This window comes from Pygocentrus nattereri, chromosome 23, assembly GCF_015220715.1.
Source record: "Pygocentrus nattereri isolate fPygNat1 chromosome 23, fPygNat1.pri, whole genome shotgun sequence".
Taxonomy (NCBI): Eukaryota; Metazoa; Chordata; class Actinopteri; order Characiformes; family Serrasalmidae; genus Pygocentrus; species Pygocentrus nattereri.
In genome coordinates, this window is record NC_051233.1 from 16892950 (window position 1) to 16913608 (window position 20659).

A 20659-nucleotide genomic window follows, 5' to 3' on the forward strand; every position below is an offset into this window, starting at 1 on the left:
AGCCCTGGTAGCCCTGGTATTAGGGGGCAGTCGTGGGCTGGAGATTAGGAAACCAGCCCTGTGGCCAGAAGGTTGCCAGTTTGATACCCTCAGCTGACAATCTATGACTGAAGTGCCCTTGAGCAAGGCGCCTAACCCCCAGTTGCTCCCCGGACACCGTGGATAGGGCTGCCTACTGCTCCGGGCAAGTGTGCTCACTGCCCCTAGTGTGTGTGTTCACTAATGTGCATGTATGTGGGTGTTTCACTGCACGGATGGGTTAAATGCAGAGGTCTAATTTCACAGTGTGCAAAACACAATGACAAAAATGGATCTAATTCTAATTCCTTACTGAAAAGTGAATGAGCCTTCACTGGGCTGGCCTGTGCTCACTGCTCTGTTTAGCTGTTAACATTCTGAGAAGTGCAAAGACACACCAGATAATTCATACAAATCTTCATACAAATCACATACTTCAGATACAAACCAGCCATTCGAATAGTTAAAAAAAAAATTAAACATACATTATACATGACTTATGACTAAAAATGAAACACATTCTAAACAGAATTTCTAAACTAGTTTCAAATAGAAGCAACCATGTGAACAACACAAGGACTGGTTTCTTGTGTTCTACAGCAGCGTTTCTCAACCTGTGGGCCACGGACCACAAGTGGGCTGTGAAGCACTCTTTAGTGTTCCATGGGCCTGAACTTTTTTATTTTGTTCGCTCTCTTCTGACGTGTGTGAACACTCCCCACCTGTATTCAAGCTGCAGCTGATAAAAACGACAGACGCGCCATAAAATAATAGCAAATATCTGAGTTTGATTTCTGGCCGAGCATTTGTTATTATTAAGTAGCGATGCTGATCCAAAAGCGTAAGTGGAATTAGATTTATTTCACATGAGGTGCTAAAACCTTTAAAACTAAAGAGACTCTCCCGACCAAACAGTATTTTCAGGGGAACTGCGATGGATTCCAGCTTCAAATCACACTTACAATCCACATCTACCTTTTGATTTTAGTTTTTCTGTGAGCCGCTATGCGTTACAGTTATAAACAGGTGGGCCTTGGAATGAAAAAGGTTGAGAATCCCTATTCTACAAAAACAGTGGAGCCTTTAAACAGTGAGCCACAACTGTGGGAAGTGCTCCTAAGAAAGGCGAATACATGACAACAAAGCTACCTAGTGCCAATCATTTTCAGCTGTGACTAACAGATGGAAACCAGCTATATGGGATTGATGGAGAAGACAGAACAAAACATTCAGGCTACGGGCTGGACCAGGAAAATGTTCTGAGGGAGTGGGCAGGAGCAGGATGAAAACTTGCAGATGCAGGAACGGTCTCATGCAGACCTCTATCCCAAAGTACTGCATATACGTTTATGGCTCTGTTAATAAACCCTGATCTGCCTGCAGGATGCAGTACAGAATGCATTTGTCTGCTTATATTACTGCCTATTATTCTATTACTGTGCACAGTCTGAAAAGTGTTAAACACTTGAATGATGCAGAATAAATAACACAAAAATGTGAAATAACTGAAAAGTATTTTCCATACAAAAATTTCTGGACATGATGTAACAAATTTGCTATATTGTTTAAAAGGCTTATGCATAGCTAATGTGTCAGCTAATGTAACATTCTATGTTTTAACAAGGAAGTAGAGTTTTACTACCTCCTTCAAGAGATGAAACTTTATATTACTTTTTTTACACATATAATCTCCAAGTCTATAACAATTTTGAGTTGCATTGGAAGATGTTTGTATTTTAGGGTGTTACTTCCAATGCAGTGCAGCAAAACTGAAAAATTAAACTTCAAAACATTGTATCCAAATGTAAAACTGCATTGTCAATACATCCCTTCAACTCTACAAAAGGTCTCTCCCCAAGGGTCTCATTTGCTGCCACATGTGACGAGAACAAATTAATCCTTTTAACTCTATCCAATCAGTAAACACTGCTAACACACAATCAACCTGTCATCATGGTGGTCTCCATACCAACACCAGAGGCAACGCTGGTCAAGAGAGATCACATTGCATATTACATGCTCATTTTTGCTGCTTTGAAAAAGTGTAATGAATCAAGACACCACCATATAATATCAAATTCAGTTAGGGATTTTGTTTGGGATTTGTTTCAGTTAGGGATTGTTACACCCCTAGCCCAGCCCTAATCCAGAAAGGACTTTCAAAGGTGAAACAGTTTTTAACACTCACAGCTTATGGCCTAAAGGCTGTAATGACTTATTCACACAACAATCACTATAGCAGTAAACTTGTACCATAAGCCATTTGCACTACCACCATCATTTCCACAAAAATAATCTTTATTTACCTTTGTAAATATTATTTACTCACAGTGAACTCTCTAATATGTGGTTGGTTAGTGTAGTGGGTAACACCTCTGCCTTCTATGCTGTAGACTGAGGTTCAATCCCCACCTGGGTAAGCACCCTACACTATACCAATAAGAGTTCTTGGGCAAGACTCCTAACACCACCTTCGCCTACCTGTGTAAAATGATCAAACTGTAAGTCGCTCTGGATAAGAGTGTCTGCCAAATGTAAAATGTAATATCACCTTTGTACAGAACTGTAAAAAAAACATCATATTTGCCTGAAAACTGTATGTGTGACGTACTCTTGTGCATGGATTTTTGTGTAATCATGACAGCCTTATTTGAACAAAATCATGCATGTTCAGTGCCAAGATATATTACACTGATGGATAAGACAAATTTTCCTGTCAGTCCAAGAGGGCCAGAGTAAAAATGGCATGGCAGCACTGTTCATCAGCCCAGAGAGGGGCCACTGTCCCTGTACCAGAGTTCCCAAATCACCCAGCTATTTATATCATATTTATGAAAGTCTGACCAAATAACAACTCATGATTTTACATCTACCTATAGTGAAGTACAGTATAATTGGCACTTCTTGAAAAAGGCAAATGTAAAAATTCCACTGTCATCCCCACTGACGTTCTTACTATCAGATAGCTCAAACATAAAATTATTTCCATGCATATAATGAAAATGTCAACTTGATGAAACTATACGTTGTAGACCTTCATGTTCATAATTATGGATTATATTTTGCCAAACATTTTAATCCAGGATATAGAGAATTTATAAGACTACACTGTCTGAATAGAAGGCCAGTTTTCATTCAATAAATGTATTAAAATACTGCTATTTTCAGGCATACAACTACATTAAAATCAAATCATTTATCTACCCATTTTATGCCCACTGGTGTGACAATCATGTCAGTGTAATGTGAAATCACTACTGAAGCACACTGACCGACTGATAAATAGCTATAAATTAGGCTGTTTATTACCTTAAATCTTTTTTTAATAACAGATGGTTCACTGTTGGCTTTTTAGTGTATTTTTTTCTTTTGCTTGATCTAATACACAAAACATGCTGATATGTCTGTAGGCAGTTTGAGAAAGAGGCAGATAGAGAGTAGTAAAGAGACCAGAACTGTGTACATCAATGAATTTAAATCTTCAGCAAAAACATTTTAGCTTGCTTTGAATGTAACCACAAAACACAGGGCTGGCACTAGACCAGATGTGTCAGACAAAACCACTAAAAGGGCCGTATTTAAAAATCTGTTTTTAAAAATCTGCATTTCCATCTACTTGTCAAAGGGCCGTATTTAAAAATCTAAAAATATTAAAAGTCTGTTTTATTTTACTTAACATTTTTATATGACCCAAACTTGGCCACAAAATATGCCAAAATTACAGCAATTACAGCAAAAATTGCCACTGAATACTTCAAAAATAATTTTTAATAAAACCAAATAAATCTAAAACAATAGACTAGCTTAGCTGCAGATAACTGTTAAACCTCTTTAAATGTGAAACTGACTTATATTAGCATTTGATTACAACCCAAATTCCAATGAAGTTGGGACGTGTAAAACATAAATAAAAACAGAATATGATGATTTGCGAATTCTCTTCAACCTATATTCAATTGAATACACTACAAAGACAAGATATTTAATGTTCAAATGGATAAACTTTACTGTTTTTTGCAAATATTCACTCATTTTGAATTTGATGCCTGCAATACATTCCAAAGAAGTTAGGACAGGGGCGACAAAAGACTGGGAAAGTTGAGGAATGCTCAGAACAACGTTTCTCAATGTGCAATTGTAAGGAATTTAGGGATTTCATCATCAACAGTCCATAATATCATCAAAAGATTCAGAGAATCTGGAGAAATCTCTGCAAGGAAACAGCTCAAGAACACTTCAGAAAACCATTGTCAGTGAACAGTTCGTTGCTCCATCTACAAGTGCAAGTTAAAATTCTGCCATGCAAAGCGAAAGCCATACATCAACAACACCCAGAAATGCTGCTGGCTTCTCTGGCCCCAAACTCATCTGAGATGAACTGATGAGTCCATATTTCAATTTTTTTTTTAAATCATGCATGTCATGACCTCCAGGCCAAAGAGGAAAAGGACTGTCCGGATTGTTATCAGTGCAAAGTCCAAAAGCCATCTCTGATGGTATGGCGGTGTGTTAGTGCCCATGGTATGGGTAACTTGCACATCTATGAAGGCACCATTAATGCTGAAAGGTATGTAGAAAAAAAAATGCTCCAAGCCCGACGCTACAATATTCACACCAAGTAAGACTTTCAAATCAAAACTGTATGACTAAAATTAAATTTTGGTGAAATAGTTTTGTTTAATTTTAGACCATCTAAAAGGATGAATACTAGAGACAAAGCTTTGCCTGCTTAATAGAGCTAGGCTAGTCCTCTATAGCTAGCAAAGGCAAGTGGCTGCTGCACAAAAAAAGCATTATTGACCTACATAATATTACATAAAAAAGCATGAGCACCACAGCAAGGGAACTGCAGGATGCAGGAGAGTGTGTGTGTGTGTGTGTGTGTGTGTGTGTGTATGTATGTGTGTGTGTGTGTGTGTGTGTGCGCATGTAAAAAGAAAGGGAAAGAGAGTCTTTAAACTAAATGGTCATAACATCACCATGCTACAACTCAAAGTTTTCAATCTTCATGACTTATTCAAATTAGGGACATCAAATAAGATAAAAAGAGAGACCATTTAGGATCTTTGGGGCACAGTTAGATTTTATATCAAATACTCCAGGCAAATCTTTTTGAAAAGACTAGGTACTAGGCTTGGGAGTGTAGTTTGATGTTCACTGTTCAACATCATGAAGTTTAATACAGTAGGTGGCAGTGCTGGGCAATAGTGATAAAATCCAATAATCACAACATTTTCCAAATATATCTCAATATGAGATTACACTGAAGTTTACATTAACAGGTCTACAAAGTCATGCATCTTGAATACTGTGACTAAAAGAATGTCTCACACATCTATTGTTGCTCGTTTTGACTGGACTGTTTGATTCTTTTTTTGACTCACTTACCTAACATAACACAAATCACAATTACAGAAAGAAAACTTACCATTTGGCTGCATTATTAACCTTTTTTAAAATTTTTATCTTCATATCAGCTGTTTCCATTGTTTTGTGTAGTTAATCACAGTTGATCACATTTGACCAAAAATAATGTTTTCCATGGAAAACATTTTCTTATAGCTATATAGATAAATAAAACAAGCTTCTTCAGAATTCATCTTCATCTTATAGTGTATATATGAGTTTCATCTTATACTGAAAATAGTCAACAGTTCCAACTGTATTTGCATGAGATGGCTACAATCAGAAACATACAGCAGAACAGTGCATTCATCCACTGTTCTTTGCAAAAATGAAACACTGTCCACTCTAAGAACATAGTTTATGCTAGCCCCTGTTTCAAAAGCAATGGCACTGCTGTTGAAACCTACCATCCTTGGGTGAGTTTAACATGAAGTGATGGTGATGTCAAAGCAAGGCTGCAGGGCTTCAAGTGATTGTCTGTACCCGAGCACCAAATGCTGGGATTCTGAGCAAGAATGACTGCAAGACACAGATAAAAGGAGAAGAGTAGGAGAATAAAAAAGACATAATAGCTGAGAAGACTCCAGGTTGAGGTAGGTTTAGAGTAAAGGTGAGGGAACATAAGACAGGTGTCCTCTTTAACCTGACACAAGCTGTACATACTATACTAATTAGTCTAATTAAGACTGTTATTTAAAATATTGTCATGATTTAACTAAACTGCAATTAAAAATACTGGCCAGCATGTAAACATCTCTACAAATGAACTAGTTCTTTGTGGGACTCTACAACCCACACAAGTGGCTCAGGTAGTGCAGCTCATCCAGTATGGCACATCAATGCGAGCTGTGGCAAGAAGGTTTGCTGTGTCTGTCAGCATAGTGTCCAGAGCATGAAGGTGCTACCAGGAGACAGGCCAGTACACCAGGAGACATGGAGGAGGCCGTAGGAGGGTAACAAACCAGCAGCAGGACCGCTACCTCCGCCTTTGTGCGAGGATGAACAGGAGGAGCACTGCCAGACCCCTGCAAAATGACCTCCAGCAGGCCACAAATGTGCATGTGTCTGCACAAACGGTTAGAAACCGACTCCATGAGGATGGTATGAGGGCCCGACGTCCACAGATGGGGGTTGTGCTCACAGCCCAACACCGTGCAGGACGCTTGGCATTTGCCAGAGAACACCTGGATAGGCAAATTCGCCACTGGCGAACTTCACAGATGAAAGCAGGTTCACACTGAGCACATGTGACAGACGTGACAGAGTCTGGAGACGCTGTGGAGAGCAATCTGCTGCCTGCAACATCCTTCAGCATGACCGGTTTTGGCAGTGGGTCAGTAATGGTGTGGGGTGGCATTTCTTAGGAGGGCCACACAGCCCTCCATGTGCTCGCCAGAGGTAGCCTGACTGCCAGTAGGTACCGAGATGAGATCCTCAGACCATATGCTGGTGCGGTTGGCCCTGGGTTCCTCCTAATGCAGGACAATGCTAGACCTCATGTGGCTGGAGTGTGTATGCAGTTCCTGCAAGATGAAGGCATTGAAGCTATGGACTGGCCCGCCCGTTCCCCAGAACTGAATCCGATTGAGCACATCTGGGACATCATGTCTTGCTCCATCCACCAACGTCACATTGCACCACAGACTGTCCAGGAGTTGACGGATGCTTTAGTCCAGGTCTGGGAGGAGATCCCTCAGGAGACCATCCGCCACCTCATCAGGAGCATGCCTAGGCGTTGTAGGGAGGTCATACAGGCATGTGGAGGCCACACACAATACTGAGCCTCATTTTGACTTGTTTTAAGGACACTACATCAAAGTTGGAACAGCCTGTAGTGTGTTTTTTCACTTTAATTTTGTGTGTGACTCCAAATCCAGGCCTCCATTGGTTAATACAAGTTTTCCATTGATGATTTTTGTGTGATTTTGTTGTCAGTACATTCAACTTTGTACAGAATAAAGTATTCAATGAGAATATTTCATTCATTCAGATCTAGGATGTGTTATTTGTGTGTTCCCTTTATTTTTTTGAGCAGTGTATATCATAATTCTTTTATTTTTCCCTTTTCTAATGCAAGGCTTGATGTTATTTCTCTTAGCCACTGTGATACACAGGATTTTTTTCCTTTTTCTAGGAATGAGCTATTGCACTTTTGGCTTCAATAAGACACATGTAGATCAAGCAGGTTTTTAATAACATCAAAGTTATCTAGGAATATATGAAGAATACACAATTTATTCACAATTTTTACCCTTCATATGTATTCATAGTTCATAGTACTTTATAATTTCCCCCTTCATATTTATAATCTGTACATTCTTGTTTATAACCTGTATAACCCCCATGTTCATACCCCCTCATATTCTTTTTAACCTGTACATACTATACTATACTTACTGTACATTGTAACGCACATATTTATATTTCTGCTAAGCATTTCTGGATGGATGCAAACTGCATTTCGTTGCTTTGTACCTGCGACATACGCAATGACAATAAAGTTGAATTCTATTCGATTCTATTCTATTATGAGTAAGAGGGACACCCTTGTCAATAAACAATGAGACTACATGAATTACCCTTCTCATATCCCATAGCATTCCTATATGTAGTACAGTACCACATCTTTATTCTATTTATACTTAAATAAAAGTATCCAGAAGTTTGGATGGGGTAATGTACAATATGCCTAGCCATTTGCATATATTGGTACTGATTGTCTGCATCTGGGCTCTCAGTCAGACGAGCCTCCCTTCCTCCTCACATTCCAGGTTTGAAATTTACAATTAGATATACCTACCATAAAACCATAAAGAACAATAACGTATATATATTATAATTATTACAAGTGTTCCTTAGGTCTTCAAAGGTCATGTCAAATGTCAAGTTTCCCTTTCCTATAGAATTGATACACAGCTTATACCTTGCATTTACCTAAAATGTAGGTCAGACTTATATAATATAAGGCTTCTCCAAGGTAAGACAGAGTTTCATACAAAACAGATTTGTATTTTTTTATTGATTTTTGTTGTTATTTTATCTTTGTACCTTCAGATAAAAAGGATTTAGCTACAATGGGAGAATGTTATGATTATGAATATGATTAAATTCTATCCAAGCTGGGGATGGTTTCCCCATTAAGTAAAATACTGCTGCATGTGTTTTTTGTTTTTTATTATACTGATTTTCCAGTTATAGATATGGGCAACTTAGTCCAACTAGAAATTGAGTTTAATGTTGAATCAACAACTGGATAATTTTATTCACATCAGGGATTATTTTAATTCCAAAGTAGGTGAATCATCTCTTCAGTAGGGTTAAATATTTTTTTACTTTATTTAATTTTACTTTATTTGCTTTTATTAAACTTGTTTCCCCTTGCCATTTGGGTTAATCTTACATTTTGTATGTCTTTTCTTGGGTGATGAGTGCGGGCTGTGGAGAGAGGGCCTTTGTCATGTAACAACCCCCAATGGTTAGCCTATCTTGACATCTAGTTATCTATACCTCCACATCTAGCAACAAGGAGATTGTAAATGCCTGTGTGGACCTCAACACCTCTATTTTTTGGCTTTTTTGGGGTCATTGAGACTGATACAACTGGTTTACCGGAGAGAATATGAGTGATGAATGCCTAAGCTAGGCAGACTCGTTTGGTGGAAGACGCGCGTTAATTTAACTTCTTTTTCCTCGAGTCTCAACTCCTGTTTTTCTTCAAGAAACAAATACTTGCTAGCAGAAGTCAACAGATTTTATGGTGACAAAGGTGGGATCTGAGATCCGCAAAGTTTTCTGGCTTTTTTAGACGTCCAATGCTGCAAACATCTGCTGCCGTTGAACGGAAAACAAGAATCCCAGTCTGCTGGTGGCTGATTCTGTGCTATAAAGATAAACACAACACACACAGCCAGAGCAGGAGTGTTGCCTGTCTTATATGTAGATTTCTCCATATGATGTATATGGAGAGGTTGCAGGACTTATTCCTGTTTTGTCGACCGTACATCCGGTAGAAAGGTCTTTCTTACCGAGGGACAGTTCTTTAATTCTGTTCTTGTAGATTTTCTCCTCCTCTATCTAGGAAAGGCACAGAAATATATAGAAATATTTTCTATTTTGTTTATATAGTTTATATATAACTAGTTATAAATATATAAATAGTTATATATAACTATATAGTTATATAGTTTGCTCTGTTTTGTAATTGTGGAACTTTAAAGAACAGCACTTAAAATGCAGAAAGAAAGCAGAGTTTGGTTTTCTAGAGGCGTGTCTGGTTCCACTCCTAACACAGAATCCACATCTTCCCAATATGCAGACAGAAGTGCATTTGAGGTAGACCTAACAAAGATGCTAGACAAATTTTATCTAGGCTAAACTGTGTAAGTTTGATCTGCCAGAAAGCTCAGAGTGGAGTCAGGAGCAGTGTTTCAGTTCTAGCTAAATGTGTGAAAAAGAAAGATTTTGAGGGGTGTGGTCAGGTCTTCAGACAGCAGTATGCTTTGCTTATGGGAGAACAGCGTTCTGAGATTAAGCAATGTGCTTAACAGAAAAACAGAAGAATGTGCTCATTACAAACGTGCTGCTGTTAGTGTTTAGGAAACTTGTGAAAGCACACAGCGCTCGCTTGTTTTCCTTGAAGCAAAAGTTAAGGTTCTAGAAAAAGAGAAGGACTCTAGAGCAAAACAACAGTTATATCTATCTTTAGATAACTTTAAAATCAAGACAGGGCAATCCATGTCTTCCAGTGACAGTGAGGATGACACTTTTGATCTCTCTGTACTGGAAGCTGCTCCTGTACTGATAAAACAAGTAAAGTTAAAAGATGGACAGGATAATGTTACTGTGAAGAACACACCTTTTCACCTAGAACAACCGGATCACATGGCAAAATAATTCAGCCATCCTAAAGTGATGGTTTAGAATTCTTTTCTGATGCCAATGACACACCAAAAAAAGGTGTGCTCTCAAATAGTTGGTGGTGATACTGCTGAAGCTGAGGTGGCCCAGCTGCACACAGCTTCTGTGGTAAAGAATGTGTCCCATAGTTTTCACTGTGAGCAAAGCGGGGGAACAGATGAGGATGAATGCCACTACTGTGGTAAAAAGGGTCATTGCACATGCAAGAAAAAGTAAAGAGTAAAATGAGTTTAGGGAAAACTCAGTCCAACTCTGTGGGTGGGGCAGTCATCCCCAAGGTGGCACATAAACTTGTAAAGCTAATCCAAAAAGCAACTTGGTTTTCTGCCATACCCACAGAGAAGGATCAATAAAATAACAATGGCTTCTGTGGGGGCGTATTTATAGCCAATGATACATGAGTAGGACAAAAGATGGTAGATAAAACCTACTGTGAATCATAAACCAGCTATTTAATAACTTTAACCAGGGTAAAAAGTTCAGTCCTTCACTGTTTTAAGGCTGCTGGGTTCTGTGTAACCTGCAGGAAACCTTCAATGGTTTTATGGGTTTATGACTGCAAGTTTTTGCATGCAGACCATGGTGGCTATTGGTTCAGCTCATGTAGATGTAATACTACCAAAGAAGTGGCAATTGGCTTTGCTCTCACAGTTTTCTAAAAGTTTCTCCACTTTACCATTTGCCTTCAAAAGAGTTTGAACCCTCACTGTTAATGATTTTAGGACATGCTCATTACAGTCTGCTATGTTTATGTTAATAAGTAAGGTCTTGATAAGTTTCTGGTAAAACAGAAATTGAAACATAAATTTGCATCAGGTCAGTCAAAAAGTACATATGAAATTCATTTTCATATGTAGATCTTGACTCAGTTCTGCAAGGGTCTCAGCACACAGTCTCAAAGACTGTAAAATGCAGAATGAGTGTTTTTTCACCATGTTAAGTGACAGTTTTCAGTGTAGCTTTTAAGATAAGGATTTAGTTCATTTGGCTAAATTTTGCATGATCTGGTGATTCTTTACAGCTGTTAAGGCCAATCCCCAAAGTGAAGATTTCCCATACCCCTAAACGACGACTAGCGTCGCCACACTTCCAGTTAGGACCTTAGGACCTGAAAGGTGAGGTAAAGTAAGACTGGTGGCACAGAATACAACGTTTAGAACAAACATCCACAAGTATGTTTCATGTTGTTCATACTATGACAACAAGATACTGCTGATGGTATTTTTGTTTTACAGATACCAGAAGTGGGGAAAAACCTCCTAGAACCACACAACCTGAACCAAGCCAAGAATACTTCCAGTTCCACTAACAGATGACCATGAGTGTTCTACAGAGACAATATCATCAGTGATCACGTTGAAAGGCAGAAATTTCACCAACTTGCAGATGACCAAAATGATAAACATAAACCAGAACTTTGTTTTCAGGACTCATGTTGTTCACTACACACACCATTCCTGGGCAGTCCTGTCTATAATGTAAACAGCAACAACACATTTAAATCTAAAAAGACAAATGTTGTTTCCAGGACAATGTTTATACTTTGCACCCGGTAAGTGTATCTGCAGGACTAGCATGGTCTGGACACTAATGTTCCAAATTTCAATGTCAGTTCATGCCACAACATAACCCAGCCAAAGACCACTCAGTGTTGTACACCAGGTATGCCATTTTGTGACCAAATATATGCTCCATCATATAATATTACAAATATTATAACTCTTTTTAAATTACCCTGGTGTGTTGAAAATGGTTACATCACCATTTCTAGGGGAAATTCCCAAAGCATTATGTGGTAGCACTGCTTACAGTGAATTAACTACTAGATTTAACGGTCGATATTCATTAACTTATTTATTATCAGTAATGAGACCACAGAATTTCACACATTCTTTCTCAGATCATAGTGCTAATAAAGGAAATCATGTCATTTTAATGTATCGTCCTGAAAATACATCTGAGGCGGATATGTCTGAAATATCTCTAGACGTTCCTAGTACTTGTGGGCCAGTAAATTGCGATGACCAAATATGTACATGGTACAAAGACACTGAAGCATTTGCCAGTACTATATATTTGGTACCAGATAACATCCGGCTACATAAGAATGGTACCCTAGATGTTTTGTCTCCTCATAAATGATTTCAGCTTATGTTGCAAAAATTTCAGAGATACAACACAACATTAACACCTGAGTTGTCATCCATAATCTCTTCTTTATTAGACATCGATGCAACATTTACTCTTGCCAAATGCATGCATCGAAGAGTTTACTTGCACTCAAACTTTCTGGTCCTGTTTTTTTAGGTACACTCATTCCAAATTATGGAGTGAAGATTGCTTTAGATCAAATAAGGGAATTATCTCATGCAATTGAGAGGTTAGCAAATGACACTGCTCACTCTTTAGGTATTATTTCTAACACCCTTCAGTCTCATAGAATCATGATTTTACAAAATAAATTTGCATTGGATTATGTTTTAGCTCAACAAGGAGGTGTCTTGTGTGATAGTTGGCTCTGAATGCTGCTCTGATGTTGCAGATCTAAATGGGTATATTAATGACTTAAAGGATCTATGTAATCGTGTTACCCAAATGGATCAAAACAGAGGAGACTGGTTGAGTGTGTGGTTGGGTTCATGGTGGCTGTACTGTCATGATTTTTTTACTGATCTTTGTCACATTTTGTGTTATTGTACTGATAATTTAGGAATATGCAACATATAGCACAAACAGATGTAGAACTTACCATAATAAGGGAAATTTCTGTGGTGACAAATGATTACATTTAAGTTAAAATGCCTATACCTGATGTCCAGATGGGTATATCAATGTTACCCTATGTTGAGCACACTTCTGTATGGTCAAAAGGGGGGAGTGTTAAATATTATTTTACTTTATTTGCTTTTATTAACTTAAACTTCTGTTTTCCCTTGCCATTTGGGTTAATCTTATTTGCATTTTGCATGTCTTTTCTTGGGTGATGTGTGGGGGCTGTGGAGAGAGGTCATTTGTCATTAAATGTAATTGCAGACACATCATCACAGATTTGTTATTAGGAATGTAGGAATCGACTGTTTCGCATTGGAGGAAAATTTTTATTTGTATTTACAGATATGCGGTCTTCTATCTTACCAACATTTATACCTCTAATACTAGTATGTGTTTGAATGGCCATGGCAAAAGACTATAAGGCCAATATGGTTAATAAAAGACCCGATAAGGGACAGTCTTGTTGTGTGCCTCAGTATTGTTGAAATAGGGAAGATATCAGCCCAGTATTGAGAATATTGGCTGATGGATTTGCATAAAGACTATGAATCCACTTTTTAAATCAATCTCCTAGACCTCCTATATATTGCCTTTCAATACAGACAAAGGCTTTTTTCACAACTAATGACAGTACAAGTTCTATAAGCTGTTTCACTGCTTATATGCACAATGTTTAATACTCGCCGAACATTATTTAAAAACTTGCCTTTTTCGTACAAACCATTTTGATCCTGATGTATGATGTATGATTCCAAACTTCTTTTTAGAGCTTTACACAGGATTTTCTTGTCGCTATTAGGATTTTTTTTAACATTTCCCCAAGTTGTACCAATATGGTTATATGTGTGCAATTTATTGTGAGCAGCAGAGTACTAGATTTGTAGAACTCATGATACATGTCCCTGAGGGATGGAATTATTTTACTCATAAATAGTTTATATAATTAATAATAAATAATCGATATACCCATAGGCCCTGGTCCTTTCCATTCTTCCATGTTACTTATTGCATCAGAAAGCTCTTTAACATCCGGTTCACACTGCAAAGAATCAGAATTCTCTTTTTCTACAGGGGAAAACTTTAAAGAATTAAGAAATTCTAAGTGCCTTTGTGCGACATGTGAATTTTCTAAGTCTGGTAATATGCTTAAAATTATGTAATCTGCTCTCTCTGACTGCATTTGCTTAATACACCAAACCAAAAGTTTCCATGCTCTCTGCCCCTTTTAATAATGCCGATTAAGCACATCAAGTTCTTTATTGCCTGGTTTGAAGACTGTTCATTATATTGGGATTTTAGTGTGCAGTTTCGTGCCGAGAAGGGTTTAATTGTGAGTCAAGAAGCATTTTAGTTTCTTTAATTTTGCCTTTTTGCCACTTTTGAGAGCCTTTGCAAAAGCTAGTCCAGAGATCTGCATCTCTTTTACTGCCCTGTTCCAGCTCCTCAGAAGAATTAGATTTGCAGGTAAAAATAAAATAATTCTCCTTAGCAAAAACTAACTTAACTTAGCAAAAATCCTTAACAGAAATTGATCTTAAACACTGGAGTTAATGTAGACTACATCTGCTAATTCACCAACCTTTAACCGGGAAACACGGATAACAGTCTCGCCTTGCTAGTAGCTAAAAAAAAAAAAAAAACGCAAAGAGAAAGATTTAAGACAGACATTGATGATTTAGAGACAAACGGACTTGTATTTGATTTACAAGCACTCTGTCTGGCTTCCTGACATGTTTAATCTGCAACAAGAAAAAATAAAACTCTAAAAAGTCAACTTCTCATTCACCAGCTTCTTATTTGAGTTGTCTCATTCCACCTTAAATGGTACAGCAGTTGCATTCTGGCACCTCAGACTCCATTTAAGGTGGAATGGGAAAATTTGAACAAGAAGCTGGCGAATGATAAGCTGACTCCAGCCTCGTAAAAAATTAAATGCTGAGAGATGTTTACAAGAAACAACTTTTAAGGAGATGCGAGAAAAGCTATAAAAGTTATAGCTGAGCTAAAATTTAGCAAAGTAAGTCTGTGTTTTGGTTTATATTTTTGGCCCACACTAGAACATTAGCACTAACTAAGACATATTTAGAGCCAAGATGGTGAAATGGATATAAAAATGTGGCTCCCAATGTGGTTTGATTTTTGTGACAAAATAGCTCTTCTTAATGTTAGGGTTGCCGACTCCTGAGCTAGACTGAGCACATGATATCATATCAACAGCTGACACCAAAAAGTAGTCAATACATAAAAAGATGGTTCTTCAAGTGTTCTTTAGTAAAGAAAATGTTTCTATTTAGAACTATGAACTCTTAAAGGACCCTTTGCATGATTAAAGGGTTGTTTGAATCATGAAAGTTACTTCATACTGATGACCAATGTATTGCTTATGGATCCGCGATCCAGAAGGAAAAGCAGTCAAGGAAATGTGTGTGTGTGTGTGTGTGTGTGTGTGTGTGGTTTATGGTATCTTAAAGGGTTCTTTCAACTTAGACCACGTTTGTTTAAACAACTTAAACAAATCTCTAGCCATGTTTGTTGATGAGATGAACGAGTGCCCATCAACCTATCTATTCCTTGGGACAGAGTGCAGTTGAAATTCCCCCATAAGAAAATGATCTTTGGATGGTTGTACCAGCTGTGTGTAAGTTAAAAAACATAGGCTGTATTTACTATGTTTACTAAGTTCAGGTTTATACATTACAAAATTAAAACGAGTTGTACCTCACAAACTAGTTTTAACCTTGAGCTTAGTAGGTACTAAACATTTAAGCATATTGTTATATGTTGTGGTTTTACTTACAGCTCTAACCATTGCCTTGGTTATCCAAAAAACATCATTTAAAAAGCTGCATATTTGGTTGCCTCAAGATATTAAAGAATAAACAGACAATGGCTATGGATAATTAGTTTTATATAGTTTAACTTTTACACATCATTCTCTTCTCTGCCAGACTTTTTTTTCCATCAGACCATTTCAAAAGCAGCAGGTTTATTGATTGGTTCAGAACATTATCGTAATGTTAAAGCCATGTATGCATTGGTTAGTTGTTACTAGTTAAGACATAACTTATAGATTTGTGGTGCAACCAAATTCAGTAAAAAGACTAAGGACTCCATAAAGACTTTACACCCAAACTTAAGTATAAACTTATGCAAAACTGGTGCACCCAGTCCTGGTAGAGAGGTCACTATAAGAAAGATGTTTCTGAAGAATGATATCATTGTTTGTACCATATATATTTACTAAATTTAACTGAACATAACAGAAAATTCCTTTTAATAATGATACATTTCCCTAATTTTATTAATCACTTAAAAAGGAATTGACTTATGTATCAGAATAATGACAACTCTTTCATGAAAGGAAAAGGATGCAAAAAACACCTGTCCAGATCATCTTCTCTGTAATCCATCTATAATTTCTGGGATTAAGTGCACTTCTTGGAGAAAGATATTTTGATTTTGATTGCTTTATCCTGCTTACAACAATTTAATAAATTACTTCAATTTAATAAATCTATTTAAGCCTGTCATATTCCACGATGTAAACTGAATCTCAGCTTGTGAACCCACTGTAAAACATTATAAGTGACAAATAGTTTAAGCACTTGCTCTGACTGCAGCAAGCTAAACTGCAAACACTCAAAAACAAATATGGTGTTAATATGAACAGAAATACTTCTGCAACTAAATGTTTCTATCTTTATCCTAACAAAGTATTTTTCTGTACCCATCTTTTTTGACCTGAATATGGAGCAAAGCTGGTTGAACTGTTTAAGGAAAACAGTATATGTACCAATTCTAGCCTACCCCACACTGCTTACACAGTTACAAAAACATAAGAAGTTAGAGCTATAAACCACTTGATCATTTTTTCCTTTAAACCTAAGAAGTAAAAAAAAAGGTGTTCAGCTTGTCAATAATTAACATTAAATGTAAAATGTATTTTAAACAAATGAAAAAAAAAACAAGCATTATTTTTCTTTTTGTTTTTACAGTTCTTACAGAGCAAATAATCTTTGAGCCAGACATCTGTCCAATCAATTATATAGCTAACTCAGACCCTATCAGCTCCCAGGTCTAGTGTTAGCTCATCAGTTCTTCTCAAAAGGCAGCCTCCTTTACTCATCCGACAGGAAAAATCTACTGATTTCCCTCAGCTATTTTTGAATTATGAAAAATGTTTTTGAACATATTCCTCTGCATATTGCTTTGTGTTTGCTACTATTTTTTCCTCTTATATCTTCCTACCACCAGTATTGTTATGAAAAATATAACAATAGTAGCAAAATAGTAATGCCTTCAGCCCTACATTAATTTCGATTAAGTAGATTTCTTTCCCGTGGTTTTATCTTTCCCTGTGGAAAGACATACCTACTAGAACAGTGGTATGTGTATTAGATGCTTTATTCTACCTCATAATTTTTCATAGATCTGAAAAATGGTTTTGAGGCCAGAGAAAATGTCCACCTTTAAAGGCCACTATTTGATGATCCTGGTTCTAAATCATAGTTGAAAAACTAGTTTTTTTTTTTTTTTTTTATTAAAATTATTTCCCCCTAATGATTAAATAAAACTGAATTAATGACCTTATTTTAACTGTGTAGTCATAACATCATACAAAACTGATATTACCGACCACAAAAAAAAATAGCCCAGTCATCAGGCAGACCTAAAAAAAGACTATATATTTGCTAAAAACTAATTACATTAAAACAGACAGTGATGCACTATTTTTTTCAATTTTAAACGTGATTTTAGTCTCTTAGATCACATTCACACATAACAACCATGCTGCTGAAGGTGAGATCATCCATCCATCCATCCATCCATCCATTTTCTTAGCTCGCGGGAAGGTGAGATCAGTTTTACACAATTTACAATAGATTTCTTAGATGACTTGAAGCACTTTTTTTATTTTAACTGATTTATTGTTGCAGCCCAACAACTAATCAATTAAGTGAGTGTGCAAGTTAAAAATGAATTTGTTCATTTACAAATTTCTTCAAGCGTTGATCCTGTCATCGAGAAATTGTAGGTTTAGTCCCCAGAGACGTCACAGTCATCTATGGTCAGCGGTCCACAAAAGCATAACTGGCCTCGCTCTCTGTGGGTGGGCAGGATAGCCCCCCTCTCTCTCCCATCATTCAGTGTGATCCTAGCTAACATATGTGTCTGTAAGGTGATTGTAAGAAAAATTGGCAGTTAGAGTTCTCCTCCAAGCACATTCAGCTCTCTTATAGCATTGTGTTAGCTGCATCTCAAAATGACATGGTCGCTGGTGACCCTCTTAGCCGGGTGGAACTGTGTGATGGGGAGACCTAACAAATGGGTGGAACTGGCAATGACTACACTGGGGTGAAAATCAGGTTTAAAAAAAATATATACTTTTGTGGTGGTGAAAATTTCATTTGAACAATTTCAACAAAGAAAATCTAACCTTTTCGTTATTGTATCTTTTTTACACTTTCTTACAGTAAAAATTTGCAAAAAAAAAAAAGTATTTTTTCCAAATGTGAAAATAAAGAAAAAAAACTAAATCCTGGAAAAATAAAAACAGAGTTTACATGGCCATATATTAGCAAGGACGTGGGTTGGTGTGTTTTTGATCATTTTTTTGTAGTATTACTAAACGTAATATTTATACAGTTATATTTAAATTTCTGTTCACAAAAACTTAGTGAGTGTTCAAATACATAATGAAACTAGACTGCATAAGCAGAATGTCTCGTGACATCATGCTTAACTAACCTGAATGAGTGACATCATTGCACTAGATCAATGCTCCTGCCTTTCTACAACATGACAAGTCCTATTAAGTACTATTAACATTTAACGTGTTGAACACTCTCCTCCAAAAAATACACTACATGTTAATCTCCGCAAGTATCTATTAAAATTCTTGGTCTAGGAAAGTCTACATTGTTACACTGATTTTAAATAATAAAGTCATGCTGTTTATTTATGCTTATATACAATGATCACTTCACATTCAAGGCTCTTGAAAAACCTCCACAGTTGTATGTAGGATCATTACATAGATATATCTCAGATTCAGCCTTTGTGAACAGTTATGCAAGCAAAAGTCAAATCTTGCTTACAAGGTCAAATATCAACGTTAAAAATCAAAAAGATTGCATTGTTGGAATAAACCTCAGTAATACAAAAAATATAAATGACACCTTATAGTTTTTAATCTATGGTGATGTACTGCTACAGGTTCCATGCAACATGCACATTCTGCAAGTTTAATACGTTCCTGCCATGGACAATAAAATGTGTATGGCATATTTCAAAGCTCAGTTGTCCAAAGCAGTCAAAATAAACGATCTCACATTGTCCCATATTTCTCAACTGGCCCTTGTTTCCAGGCACCAGCGACTGAATATCGAACCTGAACGGTTTCCAAGCACAGCCATAGAATGCAGCAAATAGTTCCAGCACATATTTAACCGAAATCAGCCTTTTCTGCGCTCCATCCGCACTGCTTCAACAATGTGTGCAGCTCTAAATAGCTATAAAAATAGCATTTACCTTTCCTCCCACGACGGCTGTTATTTGTTGTCTCCGTCCTGTCATAGAAGGTTGATTTTATTGAGATTTGAAAAGGCGAGCAAAAAGCGACAAAAAGGAAAAAGTGGGGTGTAAACATGGTGACGTTTAGCCGATGCTGGTTCTCTACGATTTGGCTTGAATGCTCGCTCGATTGTCCTGTCAGAAACCTCTAGTCTGTGCTATCCGAGTTAGATAGCTATGTGTCGTAATATATGTTTTATAATATACGTATTTAGACAGCTTTATTAAGAATATCAGCATTAAGGCTATGGCTGCTCGTTTAATAGCTCTGGCCAACGCAGTGTTACCCAATGTTAATCATGCAGGTAAAAAAGGTCTAATATTCAAAACATCTACAGCGCTACTGGCTAAACTGACAGGGGAAATATCAGTAAAACAATGCAACTGCAGTTTAAAAGCATCTGAAAAGACATGTGGAAGGGTTAATGATGTCTATTAGCTAAGCTAACTAACGCTATATAAGTCAATTCTCAGTTGTCCTTAAATTGCGGTGAAAGACAAGCATGTACCCCCCCCCATATTTCAAAATATGAAAATAGGCATTTCTCTTTACCTGCGTATTCCAAGTTCTTCTCGATTAGTGTTTTATTTTCTCCTCAAAGCAAGCAAGTCGTTTCTGGGCGGCGAGTTTCTAAGTGTAACAGTCTCAGACAAATGTGCGCCCAGCCCGGCTTCTTTCCGTCATTTACACACAGCCGTCTCCAGCTGGGAAAACATGAGATGAAATAGGGATTTTCGCCGGAGCATTTGTGACCGCAGGGATCCAACAGCTCTGTGTCGACAGCAAAATTTTCATTGACCAGATTGCCAAAAAAACTCACAAACTAGCTTGATACTCAGGCTGTGCATTAGTGACGTCTAACCGAGGAATTCAGTTCGTGTACTGCTCTGTCAATCAAACGAAACAATAAGGAGAGGCGGGGCGCCCGGACCGCCGTGTGTAAATGTGAATGGTCGTGTTCCGATTGGCACA

The 20659-nt window shown here is 37.3% G+C and overlaps 1 protein-coding gene across 6 annotated transcripts in view; it reads right to left on the minus strand.

Annotated features, from left to right (window-relative positions):
• Positions 1 to 20524, minus strand: part of scai (suppressor of cancer cell invasion) — a 76122-nt gene extending 55598 nt beyond the window's left edge. For 2 of the 6 annotated variants that reach the window (XM_017721143.2, XM_017721142.2), the window contains exons 1-2: positions 20240 to 20522; positions 5832 to 5943 (exon numbers count right to left, since the gene is read on the minus strand). In XM_017721143.2, the coding sequence (XP_017576632.1) occupies positions 5832 to 5853 (22 nt within the window). In that variant the 5' untranslated portion in view covers positions 5854 to 5943; positions 20240 to 20522. Of the gene's footprint in view, positions 1 to 5831; positions 5944 to 19644; positions 19683 to 20239 lie in introns of all 6 variants that reach the window. The other 4 variants (XM_017721139.2, XM_017721137.2, XM_017721141.2 and 1 more) reach the window with 4 other exon arrangements.
• Between the last annotated feature and the right edge of the window lie 135 nt (positions 20525 to 20659).